Source organism: Bos grunniens, chromosome 27 (genome assembly GCF_055505025.1).
Source record: "Bos grunniens cultivar Pamir isolate PY7600 chromosome 27, Bosgru_T2T1.0, whole genome shotgun sequence".
NCBI lineage: Eukaryota > Metazoa > Chordata > Mammalia > Artiodactyla > Bovidae > Bos > Bos grunniens.
Genome location: NC_141191.1, coordinates 2390425 through 2413265, shown reverse-complemented (window position 1 = coordinate 2413265; position 22841 = coordinate 2390425). Strand labels below are relative to the sequence as shown.

At 56.5% G+C, this 22841-nt stretch overlaps 1 protein-coding gene across 9 annotated transcripts in view; it reads right to left on the bottom strand.

Moving 5' to 3' along the window:
* Window positions 1–228: 228 nt before the first annotated feature.
* The window catches only part of CLN8 (CLN8 transmembrane ER and ERGIC protein), a 57335-nt gene continuing 34722 nt past the window's right edge, over window positions 229–22841 (bottom strand). Inside the window, exons 1-4 of one of the 9 annotated variants that reach the window (XM_086381004.1) lie at window positions 13884–14123; window positions 12703–12773; window positions 6970–7581; window positions 229–1085 (exon numbers count right to left, since the gene is read on the bottom strand). In XM_086381004.1, coding sequence (XP_086237130.1) covers window positions 786–1085; window positions 6970–7506 — 837 coding nt within the window. In that variant the 5' untranslated portion in view covers window positions 7507–7581; window positions 12703–12773; window positions 13884–14123 and the 3' untranslated portion in view covers window positions 229–785. Of the gene's footprint in view, window positions 1086–6969; window positions 7582–9748; window positions 9888–11421; window positions 12420–12702; window positions 13120–13883; window positions 14230–17572; window positions 18088–22841 lie in introns of those variants that run through there. The other 8 variants (XM_086381003.1, XM_086381009.1, XM_086381006.1 and 5 more) reach the window with 8 other exon arrangements.

The following is a 22841-nucleotide window of genomic DNA, read 5'->3' as shown; positions in this document are numbered from 1 at the left end:
CTGGGTGGTGGAAACAGCCTCGGCCCCCAGGGTCTCTGCCAGGGGAAGAAGCCCCAGGAGGAACGCGGTTTGCTGGGTGTGTTTAACGTTGAAACCGACTCTCCAGTTGAGGCAAGCAGGTGTTAACCTCCTGACCTGTGTGCGCCCCCCACCCCCGCGCTCCCCAGGGCACATGAGACTCTCACGACCAATAAACGTGTTCTCCAAAAACACTCAAGGGCACTTCCAACAGATACAAGCTTTTCATTTTAATTGCACATTCGTGGCAAGAAAAAGATGTCAGCACTGTCAGTCAAACTGTGGGGCCAACACGTGAGGGTGGCAGCCTGCAGCCCAGCACCGCCAGGCGGGTGCCCGCGACGGCTCCCTGACTCGAAACCCACAGCGATTAGGAGTAACGGGCTGGCTGCACACCTGGTTAAAAGCAGCTCTCACATCCAGACAAGTGATTACTCTCATCTCCCTCCAGTGTCAGCAGAGCCTCACAAAGGGGAAACAAAATTCTCGCTTGGATAAGCTTCGCCGGGGAGACGCTCCCTCGGCGGGTGTCGGGGTAATGACCTGCGGGCCTTCTCTCCTGCCCACATGAGCATGGCCGTGAGCAGGTCGCAGGGACGCCTCGGGGGCTGCCCCACAGCCCTCCTGGGGAGACCGCACACAGGACGGGCAGGACGCTGTCCCTGGGCACGTCCGCTTGGGGCCATCCGGCGCCACGCGGCCGGCACGCACGCCTGGGGGTTGGTGTTGGGGGGCGGCCGTAGGCCGCGGGCTGGGGCTCGAGGCTGCTACCTGGCCTTCTTGGGCTGCGCTGGCCCGTTGGGGGGGCCAGGCGCGAAGTTCCAGTCCACGGGGTTGAGCAGCTGCTGCGTCTTCTTGCGGGTCCAGTAGGGGTTGATGAGCAGCGTGAGGAGGGCCAGGCCGACCACGAAGAGCGCCAGGTGCGGCGGGAAGAGGCTGTGGGCCAGGCCGGCCCAGTGGCCCAGGCAGACCCACCACATGTGGTAGGTGAGCACCATGCGGCAGTGGAACAGGTGCACCATGGCCCACTGGTTCAGCCTCCAGAGCCGAGAGTTCGCGCAGCCGGCCTGTCGGGCGCAGAGAGGGGTCAGGGGCGGGGCCGCGGGCCTCGTGCCGCCCGCCCCGCCCACAGCCGCCCTCCCTGGGACTGCCCCCCCTCCAGCCCCCCCCCCCCGCCCCCCCCCCGGGTCCTGCACACACTACACACAGCCAGTGACCAGGCGACTCTGGGAGACCTGTCCATCACCTGTGACCAACCTCCCCAGGCCCCGGGATGAGATGTGACCCCATTTGTCTTCTGGCACTGTCACCCCAGCAGCCCATGGACACAAGCCCAAGTGAACATGCCCTAAAATTATTCTAAATTCACAGAAAAACTAGCTGTAGCCACAACCCAACAGGGAATCTGAAGACTCTGCACAGCAGACCGGGCACACAGAGATAGGCCTTCATGGCTTGTGGCGGGGATCTCGCTGCACCAGGACGGCCCGCACACCTCAGACCCACAAGCTTGTGCACCCCGGCCTCTCCTCGCCGCTCTGGGCCACACTGGGGCTGGGGCTCGTCCTGGGCCCCCTCCCAGGGGAGGGCCCGTCTGGAATGTGCAGGAGGAGAAGGGCCCGGGGAGGTGCTGCCGCGGGCCAGGCAGCTGCCCGGTGACCCTGGGAACAGGGAGGGACACGGACACTGACCTCTGGAGGGACCACACTGTAACAGAGGAAGACCCTAACCTCTCAGAGCTGCAGAAGGTGTTCACACAGCTCTGACACGGACAGACGAGAAGCAACGGGACCCGTGACCCAGGGCCAACTTAAAACAGTGGGAAAACAGAAGTTTCTTCCTTGTCTGAAGTACTGTGAACTTCCAAAAATAACTTCACAGAAAATTTGAGTTGCCTGCTGTTTCTAGGCCAGACATGACCGTGTCCTCTTCTACTACCAGGGATGTTTAAATCATCTGCAGATAATACCCAGAGAAACACCCTATTTATTCCAGCAGTTTTAAATATTAAAAACTCTATTTACATTAGCTTCTACCAAGCCTAGGCTAAGAAATGAGTGTGAAGAAAAGCAGAAGGACAAGGCAGAGAGAAACAGCAGGAAGCGGGGAGCCCAGGATTCCCTAACAGGATCCCAGGAGCCCAGGTCTTTGGAAAAAGTCTTGGATGAATTGGGGCACACATGTTCTCGGATGGAAAACATTCAAAAGGCATTACATTCTTCCCTCCTAGAATCCATCCAGATTTAGTCTAAATAAGAGAATACCTCCCTCCATATTTTATCGCTTTAAAATAACTCTAAATAATTCCACCCATGCAGTAAATGCACCAGGAGGGCTGAAGGTGCCTCAGTAAAGGATGAAATGTGGGGACGCTTCAGAAATAAGGTGATTGCAGTGCAAGAAATAAACAACACAAAATGAGAAGTAAGTAAAATATACGGAGAGCTGATACTGGGCAGCATTTTGACTCCCCAGGGAAAGGATGGATGATGTAATTACATCAGGATGCTTGCTCGCTTCCTGGGAAATCCAATGGGATCTCACTTCCCACCTTACTTAAAAATACTTTTTTTCAAATGGATGAAATGTCAATATTTCAAAGAAAAAGAAAACCACAGAGTACTAGGGAAACAACACAGTTCTATAGAAACAGTTTTATACCCAGTGTGGGGGCAGGCATTCTCCACTTGATGTCAGTCAGAATCATGACTCACACAAGTAAAATTCCTTACACTGTACGATCAGACAGAAAAGTGCAAACACCAAAACATGTAAGGTTTGAGGCTTTCAATGAGAGAGTCCTTACATGAGAAAGATTTAGCCTTTGCCTTGGCCCAAGGACGTTAAATGTACAAACTGCAGAGTGGGGACGAGAGCTAAGCGTGCCCTGGGGTGCACACACGAAGTGCAGAGTGAGTTGCGGATGCTTGGGGGACGGGGGGCCACTGCTCATCCTTTCCACCCAAGAGGCCAGCAAGCCATCTTCCACCCACTGAGTGGTCTCCTCCAAAGTTCACTAAATGTCCTCTTTCCCACGGTTTCCCCACGTGCTGAAAGCAGTCATCTTAAATCACTAACGTCTACACCAGAAGCATGAACTTTTACTCCTACAATAATTGCATTAAGTTCAGAAAACTCCAAGCTTGAGAACTGAGCATTTTTGCTCTTACTCAGGCACTAAAATTTTTGCATTCATCATCACCAAATGCTCTGAGAAAAGCTGGGTCAGTAACAATCTGAGACTGAACCATGCAACGTTCCTTTGTCTAGCTTGGGTCCCAGCAAGTAGTGTGCCTAGTATATATTTATACATAAATTCACTGTTTTTTTTTTTAATATCAATTCATCTACACCTGGATTAGTGTCTCTGTGGATGAACCAGCTTAGATGTATGAGTGTGTAATTTATTTATTATTATTTCTAAACAGCATTTCAGAACCAAACTGAAGGAGGAAACAGAAGCATGAGCCCATCTGGGGTGTAAACTACATCACACGGTGGTGACGTCCGGTCCTGACACCGCCTGCATCTCATCAAACCAGAGTCCACGGCGAGAGTGCCTGGACCCCGAAGCCCTACGAAGCAAGAACTCGGCAGCTTTATGAAAGGCTTAGAGGGGTTTCAGCATCTGAGTGGCATTTACTCCCAAGGCTCAACAGGACCTGAACTAGAACTAGTCTACCTGGACACACTGGCTCTGAGCTGTCCTAGCTGAGGGGACAGCTTTGCTGTGGGGCCGCTGGCCACGTGGTGAACACAGCAAGGCTGCAAGAAGGGGGTCCTATCCCCAGACCCCCCTTTTTCATCTCCATCCTAAGTGAATGGCATCCAAACACTTCAGAGGGAAAAGACCCCAAACAAAGTGCCTCCCTCTGGGATCCCCCCTACAGCTGGGGTCTGTCTGCTTCCTGAGGAGGGGGGCCGCCCCACCTCGGGAGGAGCTGCCAAAGACCCCCTCCCCAGTGCCTGACGTGTGAGGGGCGCTGGGGGAGGCCTGTGTGAGCTGCAGGCCACAGGCAAACTCCGTCGTGAGGAATCAGGGACCCACGGAAAGGGCCCTGCCGCCACGACAGGCCCCCAGGAGCGACAGGACGGTCCATGTCCCACAGCACCCTGGGGTCAGGAGGAGACCCCAGCTCCCTGCTTCACGCCGAAGAGGGAGGGGCTGGGGCATCCAGCACCCCAACTTGTGAGCAGACAAAAGCCACAGCCTCCACCCTCCCCCAGGAGGATGCTGACAAGAAGGCCCAGGGCCTGGGCTGGGCCGATTGATCGCGATCTGGGAAGAGGTCAGCTCCGTCTGACGCACAGACTCCAACAGAGGCCCGGAGATGAGGCACAACATTTCACTCCACACAGAGGGACAAGACCCATCCCCAGCCCTGCTGAGGGGAGTCCCTGGGACTGGCACAGGATGCTCCCCGGGGGCAGGAGGACACACGGACAGAGTGGGACACTGGGCTTCCCTGGTGGCCCAGGCGCTGGGAATCCGCCTGCCAGTGCAGGGACAGGGCTTGATCCTGGGTCCGGGACCCCACACGCAGAGCAGTGAAGCCCACGTGCCACAGCTCCTGAGCCTGAGTGCCCTGGAGCTCATGGTCTGCAACAGGAGAAGCCACGGCGACGAGAAGCCACGGCGACGAGAAGCCCGACATGGCAACCAGAGAGGGCCTGTGTGCTGCGGCAAAGACCCCGTGAGGCCAAGAGAAACACACGGTTTATAAAAATGGAACGTTAGTGAACAGATGAAATATAAACAAAGTCCCAACGGAAACCAAGGAGCTGAAGAACACAATAACTGAACTGGAAACTCACCAGGGAGGTCCCAGTCACCTACAGGTTCAGTGTAAGGTACGTCAGGTCCTCAGTCGAGACCGACTCTTTGCAAGCCCCTGGACTGTAGCCGACCAGGCTCCTCTGTCCATGGGACTCTCCAGGCAAGAATTTTGGAGTGAGTTACCTTTTCCTTCTTCAGGGGATCTTCCCGACCCAGGGATCGAACTCAGATCTCCCGCACGGCAGGCAGATTCTTTACCATCTGAGCCACATGGCAGGTGTACAGTGTAACCCCTGCCAAAACGCCAAGGGCATTTGTAACAACAATAAAAATCTAAAGTTCACACGAAACCACAGAGGACCCCAAATACCCAAATCAACCTTCAAAGAAAAGAACAAGGCTGGAGACACCGCATCTTCTGACGAACATTACACCAAAAACAAAGGCAACGGAAACATAAACAACCGGGACGGCAAACTAAAAATTTCTTCAAAGCAAAGGAAACAACAGAGTGAAAAGGCAACCTACAAAGTGGGAGAAAATATTTGCCAACCATATGTCTAATAAGAGATTAATCTTGAACATATGAACTCCAGGCATTCCCTGGTGGCTCAGTGGTAAAGAATGCCGCCTGCCACTGCAGGAGACACAGGCTTGACCCCTGATCCAGGAAGACCCCACGTGCTGCACAGCAATTATGCCCTTGAGCAACACCTACTGAGCCTACACTCTGGAGCCCAGGAGTCGCAGCTACCGAGCCCACGAGCCCCAGGGCCCACGAGCCGAAACAAGAGAAGCCTGCCACCGCAACTGGAGGGAAGACCCTGTTCTCTGCAACGAGAGGAAAGTCAGTGAGCAGCAACGAAGACCCAGCACAGCCAAAAATAAATAGATAAATACATAAAATTGTTTTTTAAAACAGGACTACAACTCAACAGTAAAAAATAACAAAGACTCTGATTGAAACGTGGGCCAAGGACTTGAACGGTTTTCCAAAGATGACATACCAATGGCCCACAGACAGATGAAATGAAAACATGCTCCCTGTCACCAGTCATCAGGGAAAAACAAGACCGAAGGCAATGAGCCAACAGCCAAGAAATAAAGAAAGCATACACTGCTGAGGACATGGAGAACCTCGAACTCTGCACTGCTGGTGGGAACACAGAATGTGCAGCCACTGTGGGGAACAGCGCGGGGGGGTTTGTTTCTAAAACCGGAACTGCCTTAGGGCCCAGTAAAGGAACCGAAACCAGGATCTGGAAAGGCCTCAGCGCCCCTGAGTTCACCGCAGCGCGAGTCACAGTGACTGAGGCTGAAGCACCCCCGACCGCTCCCTGACGGACGGCGGGCGAGGAGAACGCGCTCACACTCGTAACGGGAAACCCTCCAGCCCGAGAAAAGGAGGGAGCTCTTCAGTGTGCGACAGCACGGCCGGACCCGGAGGACGTTCACCCAGTGACACAAACCAGGACAGGAGAGACGGCACAAGTGCATGTGGACGAGGCATCCAGCAGCCCTAAGTCAAACGGTGGAGGGCGGCTGCCGGGGGTGGCAGGGAGGCAGCGGGGAGGTACCCATCAACAGGCAGCAGGCTTCAAATCAAACGGGACGAGTAAGCTCCAGAAACCTGCTGCACACGTGTCCTACGGCTGACAATGCTGTGCTGGCCACGAAGATGTGTGTAAAATAATGCAACGTGAAATAAAACCTTCAAGAGACACACAGAAAAAGCACATTTTCAAGGGCTTACGAATACTGTCTACTGAGACCTCCCTGGCGGTCCAGGTTAAAATTGCACTTTCCAAGGCAGGGGACACGGGTTTGATCCCACTCGCCAGGGGGCGTCTGCAACTAAACCCGTGAGCCGCAACTCCTGAGCCACAGCGCCACCATGAAGAAGCGACACAGGAACCAAGTGAGCATCTACCGAAAGCCCTGTCCACCACGGCAGACACGACATCCAGCACGTCTTCTTTTGCCATGGCTGGAAGCCTGCTGAAAATTATTAAAATGCAATTCGATCAGAATGAGCTTCCTACTGCCTTTAAGCTCTAACCCAGCCTGGGGACAGCACAGGCCACAAGGGGCCACAAGAGGCGTCAGGGTTGAAGGGACTGCGGCCAGGCGCAGAGGCTATGGAGGAACAGACCGAGCAGGTGTGGGGGGCCTACCTTCAGCAGCATCCAGGAGATGCAGGTGAAGGGCGTGCTCATCTCCAGGAGCAGCGTGACCATGGGCAGGTAGTGGCCGGCTTGGAGGTTGACCGCAGACCCGAGAAACCCCAGGAAAGCGAAGAGGTGGTGCACAGCCAGGAAGCCGTCGAAGGTGTGGAAGAGCGCATTGGACACATGAAGGGCGAGGTTCTCGAAGAAGAAGAAGCCGGTCGCCGTGGTGATGTGGAACCAGCACCAGTCCTGCTGGCCGAGTGCCTTGTCGGCCTGGAGCACGGGGTCCAGCAGCAGCGCCCACAGCCCCGCCGCGGTGCCCTGGATGCCGAAGACCGCACGTGTGGCCGCCAGGTTCCAGAAGACCTGCTCGCGGGCCGCCAGCGAGCGGTAGGTGGCGTTCAGGGAGGAGGACAGCCGGTGGCAGACCACGAAGACGCCCAGGTAGAAGGCACAGCCGGCGGCCACCAGCACCCCGCGGACCCGCCCGGAGGTGTAGTCCAGGTCAAGGGCACCAGCGCCCAGGAGGCTCATGCTGCCCATGTCGTCTCAGCCAGGCCGGGGTCCACACGCTGCACCAGGGCCACAGCCCCGGACCCTCATGCGCCCGTCCTCACCCTGGGGAAGAACAGAGCCTGACCTTCTGCTGGCCGGACAGAGCGGCACGCAGGCCGCGCCCGTGCCAGGAAGACGGTCACAGCACGGGCAACAAGCCCCCACCTTGTGCTCCTGCATCTGGGTGACACACACACAGCAAGAAAGCTTCCACTGGAGGGAAAGACGCACAAGAGACAGGGACATGACAGACGGAGGGGTGTGGACGGGGCAGGGAAAGACACTGGCCCGGCTCATCTGTGTGTGCACGTCTATGCGTGTATCTCTGTGTGTACATCTGTGTGTGCGTGTATCTCTGTGTGTAATCTGTATGTCTATCTATGTGTGTACATCTATGTGTGTGTATCTCTGATCCCTGTGCATATGTGTATGTGTGCACACATCTGTGTGTGTGTATCGCTGTGTGTGTACATCTGTGTGCATGTATCTCTCTGTATGTACATCTGTATGTGTATCTGTGTGTATACATCTGTGTGTGCATGTATCTCTCTGATCTCTGTGCATACGTGTATCTCTGTGTGTGTGTACATCTATGTGTGTACACATCTGTGTGTATCTCTGTGTACATCTATGTGTGCGTGTATCTGTGTACACCTGTGTGTACATCTATGTATGTACACATCTGTGTGTGTGTGTATATCTATATTTCTGTCTACTGTGATGTTCTGACATCTGGACTCCCTAGACACCACCCTACTAGCCAAGGGCCCACCAGGAGCCGCCCATGACCTGTGCCAACCCCCCCGGCCAGGCCCAGCCTCTGCCACCTGCCCTATCCCCCGGGAGAGGACACCCCTCTGCCTGGATCACCCCGGCCGTGTGCCTGGCAGCTCAGAACACCCCTGTCGCCCAAAGCCCAGAGAAATCACTAGAACAGGCCAGTCTCGTGTTCACCCCACCCTGCCTGCCTTTCCCAGCAAACCCCAGGACAGGCCGTGGCCTCCATTCCACTCTGTCCTGCCCTCTGCCCTCTGAGCCCCGGGCCCCACCTCCAGGCCCTGTGAGCACCACGGGCTTTGTTGTCCTCCGTGGCCACACCTGCCTGACCCTCTCAGAACAGAGCCCGGAGCCATCTGGTCCCGCAGTGGTCAGCTTCCAGCCAAACAGGGTGAGGACCAGCTCCGACAGGAGTGGGCCGGGCAGATGGAAGGAAGCCTCACCGTCCAGAGCCAGGCTCCACACAGGGGCCGTGCGACCCTAAGCTCTGCTGAAAGGCAGCCCCTCCCGAGCCTTCATCCTGTCCGCCCCCTCCCTTCACACGTCCCCCTGGCACTGCACTCCGAGCCAGCACCTCACTTCATGGAGCTCTGTCTTGAAATGGGGGTTCCCCTTCCCCTGTGACCCTGAAAAGCTCTGACTAAACAACTCGAGCTCTCCAGGGGAGTGGCCTGTACAGAGGCCTCTTCTCCAAGGCTGGCGGACCCTGGGGCCCCGGGACTAAAGAACCAGGAACAGGGCGGTAGGTTCTGACCCCGGCTCCACAGTTTAGGAGAGGGAACCCAGGAGCCGGAGTCTGACTGCAGGATGGAGGTCGGCGGAGAGGAGGGCAGGAGCCGATGTGGGGCTGCTGGCTGGGGGTCTGCCCGGCTCATGGGACCGCGGATTCCCAGGAGCCAGGTGAGCCCAGGCCGCTCCACAGACCTCTGACCGCCACGTCCAGGCCCTCAGAGCGGGGCCAGGGGCTCAGACCACCTGAGGACTCACCTGTTCCTTTCAATCACGCAGGGCGCCCCGGGCACCTGCCCAGGGCCTGCCCTCACTGCCCTGAAGGGCCAGCTGCGGGCATGTCTGACATGCCCAGGTGCCCTAAGCAGGTACAGAACCACTGAACATGCCCAGTGCCCCCAGCTCTAGGGCCCTGCGACTCTGAGAAGCAGTGGTTTAGTGGCTTCCTTTTCCTAACCAAGTAAATGCAACTGAAAGCGTGTGAACGTCTCCTGTGTGCTGCAGGTGGTTTTAACTGTGAGCCAAGTTAAAAACCAAACCAAACCCAGTCATCCTGGAGAGAAAGCCCGGAACAAACCAGCACCCCCCATGCCACGTCCCCGCCTCTGACCTTCCTGCTGCCCACCAGGCGGCACACAGAGACGTGCGGTCCAGAGGGGCCAGGCAGAGGGCCCGGGAGGGTGGGAAGTGGAGACGTGAGGCCGCAGCAGAGTCGACCACCCACCTCTGAAGACACAGGAGAAGCCAGGGCAGAGGAGAGGGCGGCTCCCAGCACCCAGGAACCAGGGAAACCACTGGCCTCCAGAGTCACTGACAGGCAACCTCAGCCTGGTTCCGGGTCCTCACGCCTTCCAGGATCTGTGCTGCGGTCAAGGCAGACACTAAAGCTCCCAGGCCAGACAGAGCCGAGGTGGGACCCATCAGACACATGGACGCAACTCCCTCTGCAGACTTGGGAACTGACCCCAGGACTTCACCCCAGTACCCGACCTCAGTACTCCACCCCCAGTACCCTACCCCCAGTACTCCACTCCAGCACCCGACCTCAGGACTCCACCCCCAGTACCTGACCCCCAGTACTCCACTCCAGCACCCGACCTCAGGACTCCACCCCCAGTACCCACCCCCAGTACCTGACCTCAGTACTCCACCCCCAGTACCCAACCCCAGGACCCACCCCCAGTACCTTGCCTCAGTACTCCACCCCCAGTACCTGACCCCAGTACTCCACCCCCAATACTCCACCCAAGTATCTGACCCCCAGTACTTCACACCAGGACCTGACCCCAGGACCCGGTCCCAGTACTCCAGCCCCAGTACCTGACCCCAGTACTCTACTCCCAGTACTCAACCCCAGTACTCCACCCCCAGGACCCAACCCCAGTACGTGGCCTCAGTACTCCACCCCCAGTACCTGATTCCAGTACCCCACCCCCAGTACTCCACCCAAGTACCCGACCCCCAGTACTCAACCCCAGTACTTCACCCCAGGACCTGGTCCCAGTACCCAACCCCAGGACCCACCCCCAGGACCTGGCCCCAGTACTCCACCCCCAGTACCTGACCCCAGTACTCTACTTCCAGTACTCAACTCCAGTACTCCACCCCCAGTACCCAGCCTCAGTACCTTGCCTTAGTACTCTACTCCCAGTACCTGACCCCAGTACTCCACTCCAGTACCTGACCCCTAGTACTCCACCCCTGGGACCCGACCCCAGTATGTAACCCCCAGGACTCGACCCCAGGACTCAACCCCTGGGAGCTGACCCCCATACTCCACCCCCAGGACCTGACCCCAGTACTCCACCCCAGTACCCAACCCCCGTACCCCACCCCCGGGACCCGACCCCCATACCCCATCCCCGGGACCCGACCCCAGTACCCCACCCCCGTACTCCACCCCCAGGACTCCACCCACAGGACTCGACCCCAGGACTGGACCCCCCGTACTCCACCCCCAGGACTCGATCCCAGTATACCCGCTCCACCCTGGTCATTGCTCAAGCCCTCCCTGAACACACCCTCCTGCAGAGCTGCCTGCTCAGAGCTTCTGGGCAGGTTGGGCAGGTCCAACCTGTCACCCTGGGCCTCAGGGATACACAGGTGAGGTGACCCATCTGAGCCATGAGGGGCAAGTCCAGGCCTTGGGTTGGAGGTAGTCTGCAGGAACCTAGTCAGCGGCCAGAGAGCCCCCAGAACCCTGAGGTGGCACTGCTGCCCCTTGGCAAGCAGCACCCCAGGGTGCAGCAGGGCCCTGCTCAGGAAGGCAGCACAGACCAGAGGGTGGCGGGCAGAGCTCCAGCGGCTCAGCGCCTGCCCCCCACCCCACCACACCCCTCACCTTCTAGGCAAGGGGACCCGGGGCCAGCTGGTCCCGTGGCAGCAGGCTGGCCTTACCTCAGGCCCCAGCTCGAGGTCACTGTTGCTTCCCCCTGCACAGCCACACCCAGGAGCATGGACCCCTGCTCTTTCAATCCTGGGGGGCTCTGGAGTCACCCCACTGCAGCCCCTGCTTCTGGGCAGCCAAGGCCCCACAGCTAAGGGGAAGGGGCTCCGGGGCTGGAAAGCCCGCCTCTGCACCACAGGCCTCCATTTACTTCGGGAAATCAATCTATGTACAAACTTCGTCTCTTTCACAAGATTCGGTGGTTTTGGCCGCTTCCCTGCACTGGACCAGGTGTCTCAGGAAACTGAAGAGAAGGGTTTCTGCTGCCCCATCCTGGGGACCGGGGTCTTGCCACCAGAGCAGGTGTGAGCTTCCACCGTTCACTGGAGGCTACACTGATCCAAAACTTGGAAACATATCAGAAAGAGGGAAAAGCAGGCTTTCTTAAGGCACCCTCGGTCGCTTGCAGGCCTCTGAAGGTCACCTGACCTTCCAGGGCACACAGCAGGTCTGTTTGGCAGGGACTGCACTGTGAGGTCAGCCAGAGGCACCGATTAGGTGCGGCGTTCCTGGACTATCCCCCGCTCCAACCGCCGACCCGTAGTTGGTTCTGTCCTCTCTGACGGTCTTTCCTCAGTGAGTTAGTCCAACCTGATCTGTGCTCCCTGTTTGCTCAGGAATTACGCCTCTGTATTTTGAGAATTATACTTCAGCAGCTTTTAAACATTTTTTTTCCCAAAATTTAAAGACACGCTCAACATGGTAAAGCAATCATACTTCAAAAAAAAAAAAAAAAAAGAATATCACTGATTTGAGGATGCAGAGCAGAGCTCGTGTGAAGACATGCAGGAAGATCCCACTGAGTTAAAGATGAGATGTGGCAGCAACTGATGGCTTGGAGAGAACCAGCCAAGTCTTTAAAAAACTGGTCAATTTCCATCTCACCTTGTGGAGCTCTCCTTTTTTACTTTTCAGTACTTTTCATCTCCTAAAAAAGCTCCTATTCCCTATTCCACCCACAAAATTGCATCTCTTTAATCTGCAGTGTGAAAGAGGTGTTCTCCAAGTTTTAAAGTGGTACAACCCATTTTACGTCAATATTTAACGCAGAATAAACTTAATTTTTGACATTCAAAAAGTAAGTAAAAAAACACTCTCAATGAACATAATTCAAAAAATATAAACAAGTCCTACAGCCAGCACGACCTGGTCTGGGCCGGCCTGCCAGTGTCCTCTCGGACCGCCCGCGGACTGCACCCCTCCCACCGCGGCCCGAGCCCCGCGCGGCTCACCTGCTGCCGGAGCGACCTGACCACTGCCCGGCCCACCTGCGGACAGGACGACTGCCCCTCTGCATGCTCACCTGCGGACAGAGCGACCTGATCCTTGCCGGCCCATTTGCGTAAGGGGCGATTAGACCCCCGCGCGGCTCACCCGAGGACGGAGCGACCTGGTCACTGCCCAGCCCACCTGCGGACAGGACAACCTGACCCCCTGCGCGCTCACCTGAGGACGGGCGAGCCGGATCCCGCCCCCACAGTCCAGGCCTGGCCGTCACCACCGCTGACTGCACCTGGTGGGCGCGGGGATCCTCAGCGCGGGGCTGGGGCTCTCAGATCGTCGAGGAGACGCGGACCAGTAGGAGAACCCGGCCCCGCCCAGCGCCCACCCGAACACAGATGTGTTGAGACCCTCGCGCCCGGCGCTGCGCATGCGCACCAGGGGGCGTGGCCTCCCGGCTATGGGCGATACCAAGGGTGCGCGCTGGGCGGGGGCGCGGGCCGTACCACCGCACGGAGGGGTGCGGGCCATACCACCGCGTGCAGGGGGCGCGGGCCGTACCACGAGCGTGGGGTGGGGCGGAGCTCTCTGGCCTCTAGGGAACCAGGCCGGGACGCGCCCTTCACGGCCCAGGTCTGTTCCTCCGACCGAGATGGACCAGGAAAGGGCCGCCGGTCCCGCACTCGCCGGGAACGCGGCCCGACCACGCCTCGGTTCCCCCGCCGCGCCCCGCGGAGACACCCGGCGGAGCCCCGGGCCCGCAGTGATCCCCCGGCAGAGGCCGCGGGCGCAGTTTCGCTTCCCCTCGGGCGGGCAGGTAACCAGCTCCCTACAGGCTGGCCCCGCGCGCGCCGGGGCAGCCGGCTCCGGGCGCCGGCCGGGCGCACGTGCCCGGGGCAGGGACCGCATTGCTGCCCGGTGGCTCGTGGGGCCGTGAGGTCGGCGGGTGAACCCCCCCTCTCCGCCGCCTGGTCCCCGCCCAGCATGGGGGCCTCACCCCGGGAGCACGAGGCCGGGCTCTGGAGCTCCGGGACCACCTCCCGGCCTGGAGCCAGGCAGCCCTGCGCCCCGGATGGAGCAGCGGGGAGAGGCCGTGAGACCCCGCTGACCCGCGGCCCTGCTCACACCCGGCCGCCCGCGTGCTCCTGTGTCCCCAGCAGCGCCCTCCCCGCGGTCTCATCCCCGAGGCTACCTCCAGGGCACTTGTCACCGCTGGGCATCCTGTGCTCTCATGCGTTTGTCCTAGTTCCCTGTTGATTTTCTGACTGTGGTGTTAAGTAGCCCCTGGGCCCGTGCCCGGCACCTCCGCGGCGACCAGTGACCAGAGCGGGTGCGGCAGAAAGAGCCCGTGGGGTCCCATGGGAAGCGGCCTCTGCCCTCCAGCCCCACCTTGACCCGCTGCCTGAGGCGCCCGCAGTCACTTGACTGAGCTGCAGCAATGCCGCCCAGCCCGCAGACTCTGCAGTTTTCTTGCCCCTGTAACCCGTGAGGAGAACCACGGCCTCAGCCACCTCTCAGGACTTCTCTGAGGATGAAATAAGACATGGACATTATCAGCGCCCTTGAAAAGAAAGTATCGATTACTGTGTCCTTCCAGCACACTGGAGGTTTCCGCTCACACTCGGGCATGCCTCATTGTCTAGGTTGAACCCCGAGTCCTACCTGTCCTATGGAAATAGATGTGAACCGCTGGGGGAGCCACCGCCTCCGCCTCCCGACCTCGGCCCTGGAGAGGCCCCGGAGCACGCGCTTAGTTCCGCGCGAGGCGGTGACCAGGCCGCCTTGCAGAGGAGGAGCTGGGGTCGGCGGCGCCAGGTGATGACTTGCTAGTCACACAGGCAGTAAATTCCTCAGTGCTTTCAAGGGTCTTGTCATCTGCTCTGCTATCTTTAAAGCACCCTGAAAAAACCAGTCATGTTTTCCGAAAATTACAGGTGTAACTAGTGATAAATAACCGGGGGAATTGAGGAAGCCAAGCCGGGGTGAGGGATCCCTCTCCCTGCTGTGTGATGTGTGGTGTGAGTGTGTGACCAAGCTAAGCCCTTTCTGTAAATGGTCGATTGAGGAAGCCAAGCCGGGGTGAGGGTAACTGACTGACTGGTCCCATTTCCCACAGGGCTCCGGGAGGCCGAGTTTGGGGGTCCAAGCTGTGAGAGTGTAGAGAAGAGGACGGAAAATACAACTTGTAGAGGAGGTGGCCAGGGTGGCATCTTTCTTTCTGATATAAGCAGTACATGCTCATTGTTTCATCAAGAAAAAGACAGGTTTTTAGAAGACATTAGCAGATGGGGCGGGGGGGAGCGGCTGTTGGGATTTCTCCTCTCTTCCTAAGAACCAAGGGAGGGAGGGAGGGAGGGATCTCCCCAGTTTTAAACCCGGGAGTCACTCTCCGGAGTGGAGTAACTCTGGAACGTTACACTGGAGAGTGGTACCCCCACACCCTGCTGCCAGTCAACAGTTGAAAGCACTGGACCTGTGCTGGCCATCTGCGGATTACAGGTCAGAAACAAGCACAGACTCTGGATTCTGGCTGTGCTGGCAATCGGGGTCCCCCCCAGCTCGAGCCAGGCTGCCCTCCATCCTCAAGGCCCGACCTCGGGTCTGTCTTTGCACCTTTGGTTCAGCTTTAGCACAAATCCCCCACGCTGGACATCTGATCAGATTCCTCAGCCCCACCTCCCCGTTATCACCTGGGCCTCCCTGTTAAGTGTCCAGTGAGAATGCCCTGACCTTGATGCTTCCTGCCGGGAACATCCTGTCCCCCAGCCCCCCAGACACACCCTGCTCCTTGGCTGTGACCCTACTTGTCCCTGTTGTATTTGAAGGTGAGCCCAGTCTCCTCCCCACTGCCCCCACCACGCAGGTCCCCACACGGGTCTCGTGGTGCCTTGAACTGGAGCTGCTCACTGTGTTTCAGCAACTAGTCTTGACAGGGTCAGAGTGAAGGGTCAAAGTGGGCGAGTAAATAATTCATCCCACTCGGGGGCTGTGAGTAGAACAATACGGGAGACCCCTGTAGATCTCTCTCATGAGAGAGACTCTCATGATCTCTCAAAGAGCAGGCTTGCTGAGCAACAGAACTGCACGAGACATGCCCCCAACGACAAAACAGCGGTGACGTGAGACCCACATCCTGCCCGTGAGCTCAGTAAGTTAGGGATCCCCAGAACGTGCTCTCTGCACACACAAAAAAGCAGTAATTTGTGGACCTTGCTTAACCAGGTAGAGTCAAGAAGACTCCCTTGCTCAGCCTGGAGGAGGAGCTGATGATGGAAGCATGACCTCTACTCAGGAAAGACAAAGAAGTTCTCCTCCCCTCCCCACTTTTCCTCTGATTGTAAAACTGTAGCCAGTGCGTTCTCAGGGCATCTTCTATTCTAATAAAGCACCTCTTACCTACCACCTTGCCTCTCACCCCATTCTTTGTGCTCCGAAACATAAAGGACTGTGTACAGGAGCTCTTTGAAGCCCCCAAAACAGCACCCACTTGGTTTCAGTCTCATGAATACTGCTGCTGCTGCTAAGTCACTTCAGTCATGTCCGACTCTGTGTCATCCCACAGACGGCAGCCACCAGGCTCCCCCTTCCCTGGGATTCTCCAGGCAAGAACACTGGAGTGGGTTGCCATTTACTAGTTCCTTAACAACTGTGGCAAAACAAACACTTCCTGGAAACAAAAGACATTTATAACAGAAAAATGTACCTTCCTAGAGTCATTCCTGCTCCTGTTGAGTATTCATTATGTCCATTTCTTTCTCTGCAAAGCATAGTTTTGAACCACCAACCACGGTGCCTATGGCTTGGATCCAAGAGTCTGAAAACACGCTAAAGGCTCAGGCTGGGGTCTCAACTCTCTCTCGCCAGTTTTACTCCTACTGCTCTGGGACCTTGGAAGCCTTGATTAACCTCTGAGCCACAGACAGGAGAAGATGAGATTGGTCTAGTCTCTTCCAGGGACTTCCCTGATGGTCCCGAGGCTAAGACGCGGTGCCCCAACACAGGGGCCCGGGTTCCATCCATCCCTGGTCCGGGAACTAGACCCCACATGCTGCAACTACGAGTCTGCGTGCTGCAGCTAAAACCCGACACAGCCAAATCAGTAAAATAAAAATAAATATTAAAAGAAAAGTCTCTTTGGGCATCCAGGCTTCTCCTCCTTGAGTGTCAGCTAAGCCGGTTTGCCTCTGGTGCAAATAACGAGCTGGAAGCTAATGGCTGTCATTATCGTGGGTTACAAAGAATCCTTAAGTCTCCCCTGGCCAAACACATCACTGTAACAACGAAACCTCCTCGAGAAAACTGCTGGTTCTAGCGCTGCAGAGTCAGGCTGCTTCCGGGGCCAACTGAAGTACACCCTCAGCTGGAACACCCCCCCTCAGGGCCAAGTCTGGACAGTCTTGGTTGTCACGGCGTGGGGGAGGGTGCCCTGGATGCTGTACTCCCCGGAAGATGAAGCACAAGAAACATCAGCCCTGCGGGGGCCGGGGGTGGAGATGCCCTAATTACAAACAGAAACCCTGTGAGAGACGCCCCCCAACCAGTCGGTCCAGTTCCACCTCTCGGGTTGGTACCAGATGGAAATCAGGTGACCTGGAGGGTCAAGCGCAACTGTGAGAAATGCTCGATTCATACCACAGAGAGATCTAATGACCTTGATCTCTCACCTCGGTTATTATTTTACAGACAAATTTACAGACTCAAAATTTGCCGTCCATCCCCCGCCAAACAGAGCACAAGGTGATACACACATCAAATACACAGGCACGTAAAGAAAACGGGATGGAGTGTTCCCAATGTCAGGTAGAATACTGTAAGCAGGCAAATCCCAAAAGTAACACATTGAGACAGGACATGCAAAATCGCCAAACAGCAAAAACCTACCCGAGAGTTTTCAGTTTTTTTCCCCTGGGAACTGCAGCATTGGGCGCAGAGACAAGGATGTGAGACTGGGGTCAGCTGAGCAGAAACCACAGCCGCAATTAGCAGACAGACTGCCTACTCGCAGGCCTTTCTCTTTTTACAGTCACCGAGCCAGAGGAGCCATCAACGAGCTGTCCCGCTCACCAGGGCCTGAGGGCCCCGGATGGCCCGACCACCACTATCCTCTGACAAAGTCCTCTGCTCAGTGAGACCAGGGCAGAGTGACTCTGGTTCTCCATAATTACTTGGTAGGCGTGGGGAGTGTCACAGGCAAGGTCTGAGTCACTCTGGACGAAAGTCACCCAGCGCGAGGGCCACAGGACGCCCATGTGCCACTCGGGGCCATGGTCATGCCCGGCGGGGGTGGGGTGGCCTGGCCCCGCGGCCAAACCTGTTTAGTGTGAGTCGTTCCAGGATAAAAACAAGCAGCAGGATGGAGGACGAAGCCTCCAGAGGGTCCGAGATGGGCTGCTTCCGCCTTCACTAGGGAAGACTCACCAGGTTGGGGTGAAATGACACACGCTGACCTCAGAGTCACGTTTCCCAAACAAGACTGCAGACAGGGCTTCCCTCTTGACTCAGTGGATGAGAATCCGCCTGCCAACTCGGGGATACGGGTTCTATCCCTGATCCAGGAAGATCCCAGATGCCACAGAGCAATAAAGCCCACGCACACCAAGCCCTGGGTCCGCGCCCAGCAACCAGAGAAGCCACGGCAACAAGAAGCCCGCCCAGTGCTACTGGAGAGCAGCCCCCGCTCTCCACAACCAGAGAAAAGCCTACACAGTGAAAAAGAGGCAGCCAAAAATAAACAAAAATTTTTAAAAAGAATAAAATAAACTAAAAAAACTCTAAAATCTGCAGACAGGGTAGCTTTATGTCTGGACGCTGGTCTTCTGTTCTTTTCTACCAATAAATATTAACCATAAAAATCAATGAGCTCCCAACCTCAAAGCACCTGGGAGCAACCTTCCTGTTAGTACACAATTCACTTAAGAAAAAGGGGCTTTCCTGATAGCTCAGCTGGTAAAGAATCCGCCTGCAGTGTAGGAGACCCCAGTTCGATTCCTGGGTCGGGAAGATCCCCTGGGGAAGGGAAAGGCTACTCACTCCAGTGTTCTGGCCTGGAGGATTCCAAGGAATAGTTCATGGGGTGGCAAAGAGTCGAACACGACTGAGTGATTTTCACTTTCACTTAAGAAAATAACAGGACCGTCTGAACTTGTGTTTACAAGCATCAAGAGAAGACATAGGGCCTAAGCTTAGGACAGTCACTGTATCATACAAAGCAAGAACACCCATACAGAGAATGCTTTTCATCAAGTTTGTTTCATAAGCATTTTTAAACTTATTTATTTCTTTATGGCTTCATTGCCGTGTGGGCTTTTTCTAGCTGCAGTGTACAGCCTGCTCACCGCGGTGGCTTCTCTTTTGCAGAGCGCGGGCTCTAGACGCCCAGGCTTCAGTAGTGGTGGTGCGTGGGCTTAGCTGCTCCGTGGCATGTGAAATCTTCCTTTGCCAGGGATCGAAGCCATGTCCTCTGCGTTAACAGGTGGATTCTGAACCACTGGACCACCAGGGAAGTCCAAGCATTTTTTTAGTATGTGCTCCAAGTGAGCAAGTAACCACGGCCGTTTCAGTTAACCATGGTCCATTCCGAAGGGAGAAGAGATATTGCGATAAAACAGAATGTATTCGGGACTTCCCTTGTGATCCAGTGGTTAAGATATGCCTTGCAATGCAGAGGACGTGAGTTCAATCCCTGGTTGGGGAAGTAAGATCCTACATGCCACAGGGCAAGGAAGCCCACGTACTACAAGGAACAACAAAAGAGCCCATGTGCTGCAAGTAAGACCCTACACGGCCAAATAAATAAAATTAAAACAAACAAACAAACAAAAAACAATGTATTCTCGGTTGAGAAAGTAAGTCTTGGTTTAAAGCTATGTTTGTGTGTTAAGGATGTTTTTTATTTTCTGTATTTATAACGCTTTGATACCTTGGGGCGTGTCTGACCCGGAAGGACCGCCCCTCCCAGACTGAGGAGACCACATATAAACTACACAGCACCCCCACCCGCTCCATCCGGCTCTCCCGTGACACTAGCTTCCCAGACAGGCGCCCTAATCAGCCAGGACAGACGTGTCAGACGGCGGGGGCCCCTGCCCGGAGCCCAGATCCAGCTGAAGTGGTTCAGACTCAGCAATCCCTAACTGGGCCAGCCCCCTGCCCGCCCCGCCTTTCCCAGGAGGACCACCATAAAGCTCCCCATTCCTTCTGTCTCCCCGCGTGACCCCGTGGGGGGCCACCTCCTGTCTGTGGGCTGTGCGAACACAGCTCTCCTCCGCCACCACAGCACCTCCCGGGCTGCCTGTCTGACCTCCATAGAACAATCCCAGGGCACATTTGAGGCAGTTTGCCAGAGTTCACACCTACATTTTCAGGTGGACGCTCAGTTCTTTCAACCCTGTGAAAAACTAACAACAAAAAGACCCAAGAGCGAAACAAAGCCAACGAGAGCAAGAACGCTTTGAGCTTTCTGCTGAATTTAAGGCATGGGGCGAGGTTTAGTCTCTGTCTCTACTTCTTTAAAACGCAGCTAGTGATTTATTAAATAAATAAATAAATAAAACGCAGCTAGTAATTGTCCCTGCCACCCAGACCTGCAGGCGGCTGCACCAGCGTGGCTCTCCTGGGTCGGGGTCATTTAAGTCCCCCCTGGCCGGTTGGTAAGAACTGGCTCCTGAGCTGCCCCCAGCAGTCCTGTGTCTAGGGCCTGAAGCGCTGACCTGCTCGCTGGACACCTGGGTGTCCAGGGCCCGGTGGGATGGTCACAGGGCCCAGGGGGATGGTCAAGGTCATCTCCTCAGTGACCGAGGCCCTCAGACCAGCAGTGGCCAGTCCGCGCTGGGAAGTGTGGCTATTCTTACTCTTATTTTCCTTCGCGGATGCTTGGGTACCCAGTCTTGTTTGTACTATGCTAAGAGCCGAGGCTGAAGGTTACTGTTGAAGTAATTAAGTTCTTAAGTGAAGTGCATAATTAAAAATTAATTGAAAAGAGGAACAAATAAGGTCTGTGGAGCTTCTGTCCTCACGTCTCCCGCTGAAACACGACTTGTAAATTCAAGTCAAGCCACCTCGACATTCTTGCTGGGAATTAAAGCCCATGAGCCGCTGAGACAAGGGGTCATTGCTGAGCAGGCGCTGCTCGGACACCAACACCATTGTCTCAAACACAGGCTTCCACTTAGCTTCCGAACGACCACTGTGGCAACAGATGCTAACTTACCAAAGGCAACCAGCAGGAAGCAGGGGTGGACTCGGGGGCACCCGAGGCTGGGCTGGAATTGGGGTGCAGCTGGGAAAGTGGGGCGACATGAGGACTCAGGGCGCCTCTGGGGACCTGACGGGTCGGGGAGGGCAGGGGCTGCCTGGATGAATCCCAGAGAGAGACTTCTGTTTAGGCCAGCCTGAGCTCAGCCATGGGAGGCACGGTTTAAACTGTGACCTCTGTACAGAAGTTTGCACAGTCTTGTCTGTTATTTTGTCAAAAACGAGGCTGAAGCATCTCGGGGCCTGACCACGGCCGCTGTGCGGGATGTGAGGGCAGGTGCAGGGCCGGCCCCGGGCACAGGGGTGCGTTGTGGGGGTTTCCGTGTGAGCCCAGCGGCCTTGGAACCCACGTCGCAGAGCCTCACTCCCTGTCCTCTGTGTTCAGCAAGGCCGTCTCGGGTGGGACGAGCAGTGACGATGCGGCATCTCTGCTCCATCCCAGGAGCTCCTGGTCCAGGAGGATGTGGAGTCCTGCCCCAAGGCCACAGGTGCGCCTGGCACCAGCCACAGAAACAGAACCCAGAGCCAAGGTCACCTCCCAAGCTGACAAAGCCCCTTTGTAATTGTTGTCAAAAGCACCCTAATCATTGCTAACAAACTTCCTGACTCCCAATTACGCAAAGATGCCCACTCTAGAAAACATCCCACAGTGCCCCAGCCAATCACCTAAGGCCAGCCTTCCAGCCTTGTTTTGTCTTAAGGCTACAAAACTAACTATTAAACTAAGAAAACTGTCAGCTCTGCCTGGTCTGTCAGGAGGTTGGCCCACTGCACTCGCAGAGTCCACTTTATCTGCCCTTTGCTCTTACTAAACTCACTCCCTTCTGAAATGCTCTGTCTAGAAATTCTTTTCCAACCCACACTCTGGCTGTCTCAACAGAGAAGACGACACACCTCAGCCGGTTCATCCCGTAAACAACCTGCTCCAGAGGGCGGGTGCGTGCCCAGCTCACACGTGGAGCCTAACCCTGGGTGGGGGTAGGTGCTGGGAGGGCCTTGGGGGGAGGTCACAAGGGTGGAACTTCCGGATGGCATCCAGGCTGTGATGCCAGGTGAGGACACAGGGAAAAGATGCCACCGATGGAGCTGGGGGGAATCCGTCTGTCCTCAGCAGACACGGAGCTGGTCGTCCAGTCTGCAGAGTGTGAGAAATAAACATCGGGGGATTAAGCCCCCAGCCCCTGGGAGTCTGCTGCAACCGCTGGAGCTGGGGCAAGGGTGCAGCCACTGTGTGCCCATGACTACACCTCTGTCTGCAGCTGTGACTCTACTCAGAATGTGTACATATGGTTGTATATGTGGAAGCAGCACAGAGAAACTGTGTCTGCTCCACTGACAGGTGCCTGCTGGGACACCAGCATGCGCTCGCCTGCCTGACTCACGACTTGGTCCCTCTCGATTTGGGGTCACGTCAGCGTCCTGGGGCCTCTGTAACCCAGCACAACATCTCGGGCAGCCTAGAGCAACAGGGGCTTGTTTTCTCACAGATCTGGAGACCCAGCCCCCTGGGAAGCCCCCTGGGAAGGCTTGGGCGGGTCTGCTCCCGGCTTCCCTCTGGTGGTGGCAGCGGCCCCTGGTCCCCACCAGCATGTCCCCTGCGTCCCCCCTCCCCCTGCACTGGGCCCAGACCCCCCTTTCCATAAGGGCGCCCATCACAGTCCATTAGGACCCCCCTCCCCAGACTTCATTTTAACCTGATGACCACTATAAAGACCCTGTTTTGAAATCAGGTCACATTCTGAGGGGCTGGGGTTAGGACCCACCGTGTCTTTTTGGGGATGGGCAATCCAACCTGAAACGGGACCCTTCTCTGAAACACACGAATCCCACCTCATCCAGGTCTCATCTCTCAAGGCCTCGTTCCACTCACCTGTCTCAGAGAAAAGGCAACAGAGGA